This window comes from Haliotis asinina, chromosome 11, assembly GCF_037392515.1.
Source record: "Haliotis asinina isolate JCU_RB_2024 chromosome 11, JCU_Hal_asi_v2, whole genome shotgun sequence".
Taxonomy (NCBI): domain Eukaryota; kingdom Metazoa; phylum Mollusca; class Gastropoda; order Lepetellida; family Haliotidae; genus Haliotis; species Haliotis asinina.
The window spans coordinates 25,687,997-25,703,329 of NC_090290.1; the positions used below are offsets into that span (position 1 = coordinate 25,687,997).

The 15,333-nt window shown below is 39.9% G+C and overlaps 1 protein-coding gene across 1 annotated transcript in view; it reads right to left on the bottom strand.

Annotated features, from left to right (window-relative positions):
* LOC137255624 (ceramide synthase 2-like) overlaps positions 1-15,333 on the bottom strand; it is a 57,826-nt gene that overhangs the window by 10,511 nt on the left and 31,982 nt on the right. Inside the window, exons 2-6 of the mRNA XM_067793076.1 lie at positions 12,975-13,101; positions 9,290-9,396; positions 2,512-2,569; positions 1,936-1,986; positions 1,248-1,340 (exon numbers count right to left, since the gene is read on the bottom strand). Of these exons, the coding sequence (XP_067649177.1) occupies positions 1,248-1,340; positions 1,936-1,986; positions 2,512-2,569; positions 9,290-9,396; positions 12,975-13,101 (436 nt within the window). The remainder of the gene's footprint in view (positions 1-1,247; positions 1,341-1,935; positions 1,987-2,511; positions 2,570-9,289; positions 9,397-12,974; positions 13,102-15,333) is intronic.

Consider the following 15,333-nt stretch of genomic DNA (forward strand, 5'->3'; position numbering starts at 1 on the left):
AGCACAGTCGTGTTTTGTGGCAAGCATGGGTTGCTGAAGAACCTTCACAGGTCCAATATACCTTGAAATCACAGTAGCGACAAACTTCAGATCACTATTACCATGGTAGCTGGTGCTAAATTATTGACTCAAAGACAAAAGCCATATGGTTAGAAAAATGCTTTCACTCAACAGAGATAATTGTTAAGCCTTCAGTTTGTAAGTTAATCCAAATGATATGAGGTGAAAATATTCCACTAATGCCTTCCAGACAAGACAGAAATAAACTCAGATGCTGGACCTGTGTCTCATGGTCTTATACACACTTGGCACAAAGAACTTTCAAAATCAATAAATTGTGGAAAGTTTACAAGTGGGAAGTCAATTTAATTGAACACATTTTCAGAACTGAAAACCCCAATGACTTGTTCTAACTGTTAGCATGTCCAGGCTACAGAGACAGTCCCAAGTAAAATCTATAAAACACTGTTTCAGTCTTGAGATAAACTACTGTCGGAAAATTAAAAAACTGTGTTTAGGCTGTTACGCTGTATACCTCAAATTTACACAACTGCAAATAGGATATGTCGAAATAACTCGGCTTGGCTTAACTGTACATGCAGTGGGATGCGTAAGAGGATATCCATAAAAGCATGTTTACTTGTAAAATCAAGCAAAACTTAGAAAAAAGACTTATAACTGCTGAAAACAATAGATCAGACAACACAACAGATGACAATTAGATCACAGCCATGTATGGCGATGGACTGTCCACTCACCTGTCATGAAATACATGTGCTGCCTACTGGCACAAGATATTTTATGATTTTTCATGTCTGTTGCAAATGTCTTATCTATTGATAATGTCTACTAGCTACAACCTTAGTAGTTTCAGGATGAAAGTTTTTATTTTTTACATCTTTTTTTCAGGGTTTCGTTAATTATGAAGCTTAGTCTAATTTCAAAATGGGTATAAAAAGCGACCTTTGTAATACAATATCATCGCAAACTAATTTGCATAAAGTCATGGTCTGTTCCAAACAAGTCACTTTGGAGTGACTGCATTGCTCATTTCTGCACTAATCTCTCCTAAGTTAATTCCTTTTTGTCATGTTTCATATCTCTCTACCACTGGAACCGTAGTTAGGTAGAAATCAATTTTACAGATATTTCACACTTTCACAAATGAACTACATAAATTGTAGAGATAAACATGAAAAAACAGTTTTTTCCTGTATCCCATAGTACTATAGTGTGAAGTTTTTTACCTTTCTCTTGACATCAGTCAGTGAAGAAAACAGTAGGCTCCAGTAAAAGCCTAATTCAACCAGATAAAAGAAGTACAGTGGATTGTCAACATGCTGAAACAGATCAGGGAGTACATGAGATGGTGCTCAAGACATATGTCAGCTTAACACTGTGAGATTAATGTCAGATGGAAATCCAAAAGTCATCGAGCCAAAGGACCCATCATGGCATCAACAAACAAGTAAGTGAGTGAGTGAGTTTGGTTTTACATCACTCTAAGCAACATTCAAGCATTATCATGGCTGGGAGAGAACAAAAATTTGCTACACACATTGTACCAATAAGTAACATCGAACCAAGTTCTTTGGAGAGACAAGTGGATGATTTTACCACTATGCTTCCCAACATCTCCCCATCAACAAACCAAGAATTGTAAATAGCTTGTATCTGAGAACAGAACACCCACTGTCATGCAAGGGAAGAATGCACACATACCTTAATTATATGGAGGTGTTCTGTTTAATATATATCACACGAGTAATACACATCCAATTTCAAATGTATGCATTGACAATGGAGGGAATGTTCCCTTTGATATTCATCACAGTATCATACAGATAAAATTGTGATAATCATTCAACTTTCTTACATGTTCACACACAAAAATCATAAAAAAATGGGAATGCAACCCTAAAAATCATTAAATACCTGATTTGGCCAGCCGATGTAGGAATATTTGGTGTCCCATATCCAGTCTCTCTGGAACAAACAAGTTCTCTTAGCTTGACAAGCAGAACACAAAGTACTGTAGAACGTGATTTTTGTTTCGAGGCGATATTTAGGCAGTATTTCAGCTAATTACACCAACCTGAAATCAAGTTGAAACTGACAAATCTACCATTACTGTCATGAGGAGTGAGTCAGTCAGTTCAGTTTTACTCTGTTTTTAGCAATATTCCAGCAATATCAGTGTTGAGAACACCAGAAATGGACTCGACACATTGTACCCATGTGGGGAATAAAACCCAGGTCCTCACCATGATGAGCTTTAACCACTAGACTACCCCCCAAATGATCCCCGATATGAGGAAGACGTGATACTGTGTGGGTACTGATGGTAAACATGGTCAGAGAACACTGACAATGTCAACAGGTGCTTGAACTCTGGTCAATACTGCATCTGAGCAGTTCATGGGTTTTCATAAAATTCCAAGCAAAATACACCATCTGCAAATATATAGGTCCAATGTGAGACTGTTAAGTGTAGCCACTGAGTGTACTTACATCCCATAAAATATAGACTCCATATACAAAGGCTGAGAAGTAAAAGAGGAAGTGCCAGCTGAAAGAAATAGAAATATCAATAATTAGAGGACAGACACAGTTGTAATTACAACACTGAGATATAATTACAACACAGAAACGTTATCAACATTATCAACAAGGACAATCGTCAGAATAGTATGTCTAACACCTGTGGACTCAGGAACAATTGTCTGGCAAAAGGCAAGTAAGCTTTAAGAAGGACGTATGCATAAGAATAATTACACACACAGAAACATTATTGATTCTACTAATTTCTAGCACAGAGACACTGACAACGGACACAAAAATAGGTATAATTACACACAGAAACATTATTGATTATAGCACAGAGAGACACTGACAACAGACACAAAAATAGGTATAATTACACACAGAAACATTATTGATTATAGCACAGAGAGACACTGACAACAGCAACACTCAAATACTAATCATGAAAACACAGATTTCTTATAACTACAACATAGAAACACTGAAAATAACAACACAACATTAATAACTACAGTGTGTGAAATTTACACTGGTCCTGTGGTCCAGGGCTAGAAAAAATTCATCAGGACCACTAAATGATAAGTCAGTCTGCAGTGGTCCTGATGGCCAGTGAATTCTTAAAAAATTTAAAAGATGTTAAAAGTTCAAATGAGAATAATACTAAACAGCACTGACAGTTAAGTAAATCTACAAAATGCTGTATCATTTTGGATCACGGAAGTACAGATAGGAGCACTAATTATTGTCCAGTAACTGGTCCTGAGGTCTAGTGGAAAATGTTGAAAACTTTTGAACACTGTAACTACAGCACAGACAGTTATGATTACAATACAGAACATTAAAACTACAGCGCATACAGTTATAATTACGACATAGAACATTAATAAATACAGTACAGTTATAATTACAACACAAAACATTAATAACTACAGTACAGAAAGTTACAATTACAGAACAGTACAGAAATACGGATAATTATGACTAAGAAATACAGTATGGTTCAAAATTATTGAGAATAGCTAAAGCATTTCATATCATTAAACGAGAACAAATCAGATAAAATTGAATGTATTGTGAAAGTGAACTGACCTTTTCATGTTGTGTAGGTAACAATTTAATATTTTATCAAGTCTCCTTGAGCTTCACGGCACAGTCTAAGACGGGTAGGCTTACTTCTTATCAGAGAGGTTAGTGTCTCGTGAGTTATGCTGTCCCAGTATCGGACCACTTCTCTCTTCATGTCTTCAATTTTTGTCAACCCCTATTGATTCACACATTCCTTCATCATCCCCCAAATGTTCTCAAAGGGATTTAAGTCAGGACTATATGCAGGAAATGGTAATGCAGTCACATTTTTCTCCTGAAACCACTGCTTGGCATGTTTTGCGGTGTATTTAGGATCATTATCTTGCTGCAAAATCCAGTCATTTCCATAAAACACATGTGCACTTGGAAGGAGAAAATTATCTAATATGTTAGTGTAGCGTTGACTTGTCAGATTTCCCTCAAACACACACAGCGGGGTCGTTTCTAATAAGGATATCCCTCCCCATACATGAAACTTTGGGCTGTATTTAGGTCGTCGATACAACGGTGCTGACGCAGACGTCCATATTTTCACATTATTGGGATATACCCATATTGAGCTTTCATCAGTAAAAATCACATTTTCCCAGTCAAAGTTTTCATGTGTCAAACACCACTCAACACGCCTGTCTTTATGTTCTTGTTTCATGAGAGGAGAAGGAATTCCAGTCTTTTTCTCCCATCCAAGATCAATCAAATTTCTTCTAACTGTAGATTTTGATACAACTGTTGATCCCCTTTCTATCATTTCATACCTGATGTTGGAGATGCTTGCCCTTTGCTTTTTAGACGCTAAAAGTCCCAGCCGGACGCGATCTGAGAAGTCCAATTTTCTGGGTCTGCCTGCTCCTTTCTGGTGCCCAAAATCCTTTCCCTCTTTAAAATTCTTCCTAATCCTATACACAGTAGAAAGAGGAGTTCCTGTTCTCTCTGCCAGTGTATTTACATCATCAATTCCTTGATTACACAACTCAAAAATCAACCTTCTTTTATCTTCAGCAGACATTGTTGACAGTGCTGAGGAAAATGACGTCTGCTACAAATTCAGGGGAGGTAACTCTAATTGTACTATACTCAGTAGGCCAAGATGAGTTACCTCCCTTATACCATTACTTAGTTTTAAGTATCAGTGAATCAGTTGAGGTGTTAGGATAGCTCAAAGTAAGAAGAAAAATTCTCAATAATTATGAACCAGACTATACTTACCATGTCAACACAGAAATACTTAGACATACCTATAGAGGTCTCTAATTCTCTAAAGAGAATTGTCCTTGGGGTATTTATATGCATTTTCTGCTGCCGGGAAATGTCAGGTGACATTTGTAACAATGTTTTAATAAATTATTGTACAATAAACAAAAAGACACGTGGAGTCACCCCTCTGTCGTGCCTGCGCATTCTACCAGGTAAGCATCCAAGCCCGTATCATCATTCCTTCTGCTGATATATAAATCAGTGAACAGAATTGCGGGGAGGTGGGTGGCCCTATCCCCAGGACGATTCTCTTCAAAGAATTGGGAAGCGACTACTACCCTGGACTGAGTGAGCCTTCAACCCCTCATGGGGAGGCTTGCCCTTAGCCTGATATGCAGCACAGACAACAGAAACTAGACAGCGAGAGTTTGTTTGCTAGCCGGCAACCCAGCCTTCCCGCCACCATAACAGCAGAACAGATGGGTACCCGTACGGATCCCTTGAGCTAGTTTGATATAGATCTTGAGGGTCTTACAGACATCCAACGAGTGAGTGCTCTTTGCAGAGGTCCCCGATGTAGAAGGCTGGGTGAGAGTAGGAAGTTCGATAGGAGCCGTCACATGGAAAGCGTGATCGATCTTCAGACGGTAAGTATCCAGGAGGCGAATACTGACACGGTCAGGGTGAAACACTGTCAGCGCTGGGTCTGCAGATATGGCATGTAAATTGCCAACCCTTCTCCCTGATGTTACCGCCACCAGAAATACAGCCTTCCATGTTAAAAGCTGAATGGAAATAGCCGATAGACTTGAGACCGGGACCGGACAGCCAATCAAGCACGATTGACAAATCCCAAGGTGGGCTAGTTCGCCTGACAGTAGGTCGAACCCGATCCACGCCAGCTAGAAAGTGCTGTACGAGAGGGTGCTGTCCCAGAAGAGCACCAGGGCATGTGAAAGGTGGAAATAGTGGTGGAGTAGCCGCGAATGGTCAAAGCCGCCAGGCCTTCTTCCAAATGAGCTTGCAAGAACTCCAATGCTTGGACTAAATCCACAGAAAAGGGAGCTGCAATCCCCCTATCTGAACACCAGTGCGCACAGCCGGACCACCTATCCTCATACTGATCGTTTGTCGAATCCCCCCTCAAAGCCAGAAATGTGTCTGCAACTGCCGCAGGAATTTCGTGTGCCTCGAGGCTAGACCTGACAGAGGCCAAGCCACCCACTGAATCTGTGGGGTGTGGCGGTGTGGCGCGCCGTTCTGAGATAGAACAGGAGGCACAGCCTACGCCCGAGTCTGCCAGCTGGAGTAGGAGAGAGGGGAGAGAAGAGCCACCGACACGGAGCCAGCCAAACCCCCGTCCCGAGACGTGAGAGGAAGCTCTCATGGGGAGGGGTGACGCAGGGACCAGAACCCCAGGAATCCTCAACGGACCCTGCGCCAAGACCGTGAGAGGGACTGGGAGTGTCAGGACCCGGAGCCAACGGCAACAGGTCGACCGACATGTCAAGGCTAGTAGAGCGAGCACCAGAGCCCGGGGATCTGCCATCCAGAATCTCTGTCCACCGCCCAGAGTGCGTGAGGAACTCCTCCCGGAGACCTCCAAAGGACTCATGAAGGAGGGACTTCACGGAGTCCATATGCTGTTGGAACGACTGTGTAATTAGTGCCGTGTCAAAACCGGTGGAGGGGGAAGACGAAGGAACCTTAGATTTACTCTTAGATTTCTGCTTATCTTGCTCAGCCCATTTAGACATGGATGTGGGAAGCTCCCCCCCCCCTCGCCTCTCGCAATTCCTTGTAGAAAAGGTAGTCCACCGCCCTCCTTTTCCGAGCCTGGGGGGAGAAACCCAAGCACAGCTCGCAAGCTTCAGGGTCATGTCCCACTTTCTCCAGACAACAAAGGCACTTAGAATGTTTGTCTTGTGGGGGAATATTTTTCCTCCAAGACGCAAACGCCGTAAATGCCTGTAAGCCAAATATGCAAGGCATAAGCTAACAGCGAATACAACAGCATACAAATGTATAAAATGGTAATTATCACATACAAAACATTGAAAAGTACGTGAATGCCCGCAACATGAACTAGTTGGTACAAGACACAATATTCAAACATGCGGGGACGCCGGCTTCCCGCCATGGGAAAGCAACACATGCGTAACCCACGGGAAAGCCGCTGCAATACAACTCACAGACAAACAAGGTAACTCTTGGCTTTAAATACGTTCTGTTTCTTACTAACGAACGAATAAAACATACATACAGTAGAGGAAGACTCCTGAGACATCTTCACACATGTAACTGCAACCTTGTAGAGAATTCTCTTTTTATTTCCAGCTTACTTGTCCGTACACCACGGTGACAGCAGAAGGAATGATGACACGGGCTTCGATGCTTACCTGGTTGTCTGCGCATGCGTGACAGAGGGGTGACTCCACATGGTGAGGGGCCGTATAATGAACAAAAAAGACTTTTTGTTTCCTTAACATTTTTTTATTAAAACATTGTTACAACTGTCAGGTGACATTTCCTGGCAGCAGAAAATGCATATAAGTAACCCAAAGACGATCTCTATGGAAAAGAATTGTGGGTTTTGAGAGCCAGTATTGTTTATTGTGACTGGTACATTCTTCCAAGCCTTTCTGCGTGATTCTCGCTGTCGGCTACCTTGAGCTGTGACCGACTTTGTTTTGCACTCTCTTCTTTCATTTGAGGCATGTCTCAAATGTAGTTTTGTTCTTTTGGTAAAAGCATGTTCTGACAGCAGCCAGATGGGTGCATTTTAGCGACTCAGAATGTCAAGATAGGCACAAAGTCTGGAAAGTTTGAAAGCCGTAGCTCTTGTAGTTTGAGTGCAGCAGATTTTGGGAGTAAAGCAGTCGGGATTTTGTTTGAAAAACAGCACCAAAAACTTGAATCCAAAATAGCGGCCAATCAGTGCATTTTAGCAACTCGACCCATGCGGGCGAAATTCCAGACATTTTGATTGCGCATCTGCTCGTAGCATCGGTAGTTTTGGAGACATTTGAAGTTGAAATTGAAAAACTGTAATTAATTTTGATTTATCTCCCCTTTGCTATTGGGGCGACAGCCTTGACATTTTAATGGGGAATATCTACACCTCGATGGGCATCTGCCTAACTTTTTTCAAGTGATTCTGTCCACTGGTGCTCTTTGTAGTGCTGGTACAAAATCCAGCGGAATAATAAATAATAATAATAAAAACACCAACAATCACAATAGGTCTCCTGCTTAGCAGCAAGGAGCCCTAATTACTACACACACATTGTGACAATTACAACACATGTATCACAACAATGATGTAAAAGCAGTACTAATCAACAGGAGCATCTACCCAATGAGTTACCCAGCCATATAAAAGTGAGCACTGAGTTCCGCGATAGTAATTTATCACCTATGATGAATCATGTATATAATCAATAGACTAATTGTGAAACAGATATTGTTCAAGGAAGGGTTCTTAAATTATTTACTAACCCAAACATTCCTACTCATCTTCAAAAATGATGTGACATGTCCTGAATAATTACTTGATAATGAGCCCAAAGCTGGTTGACATACGCCTATTATTAATTCAGTGGAACCAGTCTGTCACCTTCTGTGATTACCCTGATTGTAATCCATCTATCTAAATACAAGAAATGGATATGGCTCACTGCTGGGTGGCATTGGGTTGGGAGCAAATGAATTTCGACAACAGATAAAAGAAAACTTGCTTTCCTAGGAGTGTTTGCAGATAATAAAGGCACATGTATAGTTACTCTCATTTTAAACTGTCATGTATGATAACCAGAAGCAAGTAAACGGAACATACACATGAACATCAAAGACTCCATGACCAAGTTTTGCAGCACAAGTACTATTCATATGCTACTGTTTTACTATGTAGTGAAAATATCGTACATTTTGTATCCATAAGTGACCTTTAGATCATATTTATAAGTATTTATTTCATGAGGTATCTGTGAGTTCTTGTTGACTACATTTCAAATGTTGTTTTGTTTTGAGTCTGATGTAGTGGTTAAGGCAGTTTCACCTAAAATACTTCATAATCAAAGATTACAACACAACAGGGTTTAACCTTGACTTACAAAATGATGGTTTTTCTCATGCCAAAGCTTCTGTTGATTTTATTGTGTGTTGAAACCTCTGTGACATAATGCTTGATAACACAATGCATCATAGCAAATAAACGAATACGTCTGTTGTATCATCATTTCAACAACAATTATCCTCACATGATTGGCAGAACACACATTGCTACCTTTTGTTACAGAGAAGATTGTAACATGTGTAAGGAACTAAAGTTAGAGGTGAATTGTAATTACTCAGTTACCGTCAGATTTCCTTTGTGAATAAGTCTCATTAGTTCCTCCTCAAGATTTGTGACAGTTAGTAAACACAATATCGAGTTGTTTTGAGTAAGTATGATTGTTGCTCATACCTGCATTCTCGAAACTTCTTCATGGATGATTGGCTGTCCATTAACCTTCTCTTGAAGAACCATCTTTCTACTTCTCGTATGCTCAACTCTGTCTTCTTTGATAAAATCTGGAACAGCAATGAGCACATGAACAGGTCAGTAAGTGAAAGTACCATGCCAGTGTAATGGTTATACATAAAGCAATGACAGGTGTAAAGTTTGCTGTTTAACAAAGTCCACATCACGACTGACAATGGTCAGTTAATAAATGAAGCAATAATCTGATGTCACTTTTGTAGCATTATGCCAAAAATATCCACGTCAGGTCGAAGAAATATTGTGAAAAGATTCTGAGGAAAAAACTAACTTTTTTCATTATTTTCTCATATACTAAAAGAAGCCTCACAGACAGTCTCACCAAATCCTGCTTCAACTAGTACTTTACAAAGTCACATTTGATTTGCATAACACCCTTTGTCTTTGTTCCCCAATGTATTCAGATAATATGATGAGCAATGGCAGTATAGTGTGCTGTGGGGACTAAGATGTAGAATATTTGCTGCACCTACATTTTCACTTTGATGACAATATGCTGGAACTAGAATTCAAGGCCAGAGTTACAATACTGGGTCCTGTTTCACAAAGCTCTCTGAAGCCTATGATCACATAACTTTTCTTGTAGCAATTGTACCTCCTATACTGCAGCATAGGAAGTACAAATACTATGAGAAAAGTTGAGGTCTTAGGCTCCTGAGAGCTTTGTGAAATAGCTTCCTGGAGTAATTGGAACATATATGTTACTGCTGGACCAACACACTTCTCAATACATTTTGAAAAGTATGGTCGTTAAAAAAAAGCATTGTTATAAGTGTAACAAAATTTTGTCAGCAATTATTAGGTTCAGTGTAAATGGTTAACGTTACAAGGCTGTGTAGTTTCAGAGGGAATACAGAAACTCTAGTAATGTGAGTGTTGATGTAGTGCTGACACTAAATCATCCATTATTATACAAAAGTGGCCTGGGGTGGAAGGATTTTCAAAACACTTAGGCAAGAATTATTATCTTGATGTAAATATTAATATTGTAAAACAGAAGTGTAAATACCTCAGGATGGGATGTGCTCATAGTTCACGTACATAACTAACCCCTTCTCTACAATACGTTGTACATTCTCATTCAATGTGACAAACAGCATCATCATCAGTATGTGTATTTACTACTATTCCACATTCAGTATTTTGATTCTATTCCCCAAGAAGAAATACTGCAATACAAATAGGTAATGACTATGTACATTATTATCTATTAACTTTGAAACAAGATTTGTATGATCTGATGACAGCCACTTATCAACAGATCTAGCATCATGCTGAAACTTTTCATGGTTATGCTATTTGATGGACAAATACTGAGTGAGTGAGTGAGTGGGTGAGTGAATGAGCGAGTTTAGGCCTACACAGTGTTTAACACTATTCCAGCAATAACACCATGGGGTAACACCAGAAATGAGCCTCATACATTGTTCCCATGTGGGGAATTGAACCCTGTTCTTCGGCATGATGAGCAAATGCTTAACCACTGGTCTACCCCACTGCCCTATGGACATGTAGACAGACAGATCGAAGGCTGAAAAGATGACTTCATGACATAGATGATAAACCTTGTATGAGGTGAGTTAGTTTTAGGACAATAGGAATCAAGGCCACTAAGTGTGTTGACCTCCTCCTGTCAGGCAGCAGTGTCAGAAACCAGGAACAGGTAGATCACGGTATACACAACATCATCGTCACTATCCTACTTCTACCTTATCAGGTCCCTGCAATCTGGGCAAGGTCATGTCATGTAGTTCAGGCCAGTGTAGCCAGTATCACCAAGCCCTACTGTGAAGCCACCAAGCCTGAGATATCTGATGTATGTTCCCAGACAGGATTTAGATGTCACAACCCTGACCTCACATCAATAGTTCACAGGATCAAAACTGGTATTATAATATACACATAATATTTGTCATGATCAGATGAGTACATGAGTCCTCCCTGAGTGTGACTGTGTCATTCGTGTGTGTGACTGTGCCCTTTCTGTGAGTGATTGTCTCATCCACGTGTGACCATGTTCTCCCCGTGTGTGACTGTGTCCTCCTGTGTGTGACTGTCTCATCCATGTGTGACCATGTCCTCCCTATGTGTGACTGTCTGATTCATGTGTGTGAATGTGTCCTCCCTGTGTGTGACTGTCTCATCCATGTGTGTGACTGTGTCCCTCCTCTTGTGTGTGGCAGTGTCCCTCCTGTGTGACAGTGTCTCCCTGTATGTGACTGTGTCCCTTGTGTGTGATCATGAACCTTTTGTGTGACTGCATCCATCATATGTGACTCTGTCCCTCGTGTGTGACTGTCCTTCCTCCTGTGTGTGACTGCACTACTCCACACAGGCCAACCTTCAGACAACGTATAAACCTGAACTGTGCTTCTCACTATATATCAGGACATCGCTAGTTTTCCCAGAATAACCGCATTTGAGGTTTTTGTTTTGCAAGTAAGACTTCTTCCCAGGTTTTACTTTTTGTCAGTAAGGCCTCTTCCAAGGTTTTACTTTTTGTAATTGTTTTTTCCTAACCATATGGACATCAACATTCAAATGATATATGAGTGTTTGAAATCAACTGAAAAATGTTCAAGATTAAGTTCAAAGTGCAAACGTTTTCCTGAGCAAGACTGAAACTCTCAGATTTGTAGTTAGACACTCTACCACATGGCCACCTGGGAAGAGGTCTTACTAATGAAAAGTATAACCTGGGAAGAGGTCTTTCAAGCAAAAAGTAAACCCTGTCCCTGCATAACAAAAACCTCAAATGCGGTTATTCTGGGAAAACAAGATGTGACCAAATGTATAGTGTGAAGCAGACTTCGGGTTTATATATGTTATAAAAAACACTTCTCAGTTTGGGTAGACAATGTAAAACCTTCCCTCTCCAGTTTCACATTGTCTGCCAAAACCTTGGAGGCATATTTTCTCCTGTACATTTACAGATGTCATATCTAATGGTTTTACCTCAAGGGACTCTGGGACAGACATACTGAAAGGGCCCCTAATTGATATGCCTCTCAGCAGAGTACTTCCTCACTACATGTATAATGTCAAAGTCAATACCACTATTGCAAAACATCATTTATCAAATGGCACTGAATATCATCTGAGGGAGCATCAGCAATAACTACAATCATGGACTTCAGTAACCCCTTCAGTCTGAAATCAGTAATATATTATCATAACATAACAACAACAGTATCTACAACAAAATATATAACACTTACAATAATGATGAGAAATCACTTATTAAATTACAGTTGGCAGCGGAATTCGAGCCAGGTACTGTGTTGACAGACACACCAGTTTCTACATGCAGTACTGAGTACCACGGACGTCCAGCACCACTTCATGTGTACCTGGCCCTGATTTAACTAAACAAACTCAAGTTTGAGATTTCACTTAAGTTACATTTTTTTTTATTTTGAGAAAACACAGAAAATTGAGTTTCTCAAAATATACTGAATTTCACCTTGTATTCAAACTTAGTTTGGTAGTTAGATTACTTGAGTTCTTTTGACTCTTTGGTCTTAGAAATGCAACTGCATTAGAAATTGAAAGTCAATTTGTGAAATTTGAGTAAAACTTTTTCTTCAGGGAAATCATCTCCTGAGCTCACTTGTAGATCTCCTTGTGAAGCTTTGCCCTTGTTGCTGCTGTAGGCCTTCTCCAGGACAGGGTTGGGTTGGACGTATCTCTTCCTTTCTTTGATTCCTAGGAATTTGGCAAAAGGAACTATCACCAGTCTGAAAAGACAATAACACAGTGGTTAATTGGCTGACAAGAAGAGTTTCATACAATGTCTTCCTGCCTGTGAAGAACAACTTCAGTCTATTGTCATTCTTCCAGTGTTTTCTACAAGTTTAATGAACAGTGAGTCATGATTTTGTAAAGTTTGCAGTTGGAAGCATGCACTGCAGTGTGCAAAATAGTTTCCAAATATTGGTAGCAGTCAGTTACTCTATACTAGCCAACAAAATGACTCACGCCCACAATTTGAATGTGGAAACTAGGCAAACATTCACAAAAATAGATAAAAATAAAATATTGTCAGCATGACATGGGATTCAACGCTAAGTTGCTAGTATGATGAACATTTTTATCAGGCCACATGATTGCATGATTTAAACATGCATTACGGATTAGCAAGTTTGAGAGTCTAGGTGCCATATTCACAAAATGACCCCACGAAAATTCAACAGCCAGTCAAGCCAGTGACTGTGGAGATTCACGGGCTCGACCAGATTTTTATGAACCACAGGCCAACAGGCCAGCCGCTATTTCGCACACTGATACACAGTAAAATATGATTTCATAAAAGATTGCATTTATCTTCCAGTTATAAGGATATTAAATGATTTGTGTGAGGAACAGTCTTGCAAAGCAGTGTTTCCCATTGGCTCCCACTGAATAATACACTACATTATCACACAGGCACAAAGAAAACACATGTTGGTACATGAATATGATACGATAATGTCAGCTAATCATTACTATTAATGAAGCAAAACCAAATATACCAACACACAACCATCACATCAGTGACCAGTCAAGTAATGCCATGAATGCAGTGTGAGCTGACTGGATGAAAAACATTAAACAATGGGACATGAACATGGAAACTGTCCAAGGTTTACACTGCATTCAAGCTTATGATTACACATTTTGACACATTTGTTTTTCATGACACCCATGTTTAAGATTATGTGAGGAAATTTTAGATACTTTCAAACAAAGTTACGTCTCCAAAAACCTGGGAAGTTTCAGATGAGACGTTGCAAAACCAACAGAACAAAGGATCACACAAGCATAGCAGCATCGTGTTGAAAAAGTTGAAAACAATAAAGACAGAATATACATCAAATGTTATACCATGCATGCACAGCAGATGTTCAGTTAATTCACTTAATAGGGAGAGTTAATCCAAGCATGTTTACAATGTAGCTGGATCATCCATACACAGACTCAGTTGCTCTCCCCAGGTGACTGTAGGCTGGTGTCATAAACGGCTCACCATGACATAAGGTCATTTGACTTACAGTCATCAGTTGTAAATTCGGCTTGGCAAAAATCACTACATATTATTAATACATACTACTTTTCCTAGATTCATGACAGTTGAAACTAATGTATTTGTATTGGAAAGATACAGTGTCCTCATTACTGTTATAATCATGTACATGATCAATATGACATTCAATCTGAAGCCCTCATGAAGCAGTCTACTACCACTGTTTACCAATGTAGACAATAGACCGATCTAGTCCGTCAATCAAAGCTGGCGCATGCACCGATTTCGGCCAATCAGCACGCCGGGTGTGCATCATGGATTTGTCTGACTTATTTCCGGGGTCAAACGAAGGCTCCGAAGCGATGTGCTTCGAATTATGCCATTCACACTCGCAGTATCTGTTATACATTACTGCAATTTAATGAGTACCTTCAACAAAACCATTTTGGTGAAGACAAACAAAATTTAGGTGGATCAAGGAATGCTATAGGCCGCACGATCAGTTAATTGTCGGAACCATCGTTCTCGAAACCTACGTCTGCTCGACGTTGAGAATTTGCATGAATTTCCACACTTTCGCAAAACCATTACCATTTGGATGACAACAACTAGCAGTTTTAGGCTTCGCAAGTGTTATAAACATGGATAAATTTTGTAACTACAAAATTGTTTTTGCATAACGTTGTAGTCAATACTGGGCATTGATTTGGTTGACCATAAAGCTGAAACAAGACAGGCGAGAAGGCCGTGACACAATGTAAACAAAGCTGACAGTGATCTGATTTCGGTTAAGGAAGATCAAAATGGCACAATTTGTTACATTAAAGAACAATGTGATGTATATGGTTGCCTTCGATCTTACATATTCTTAAATTTGTCACACATTTTATGATGTTGTCAAGTTTCAAAAGCACAATCTGAAGGGACACTGTGCAGTATACTATCCGTCAATAGCTCAAAATATTTG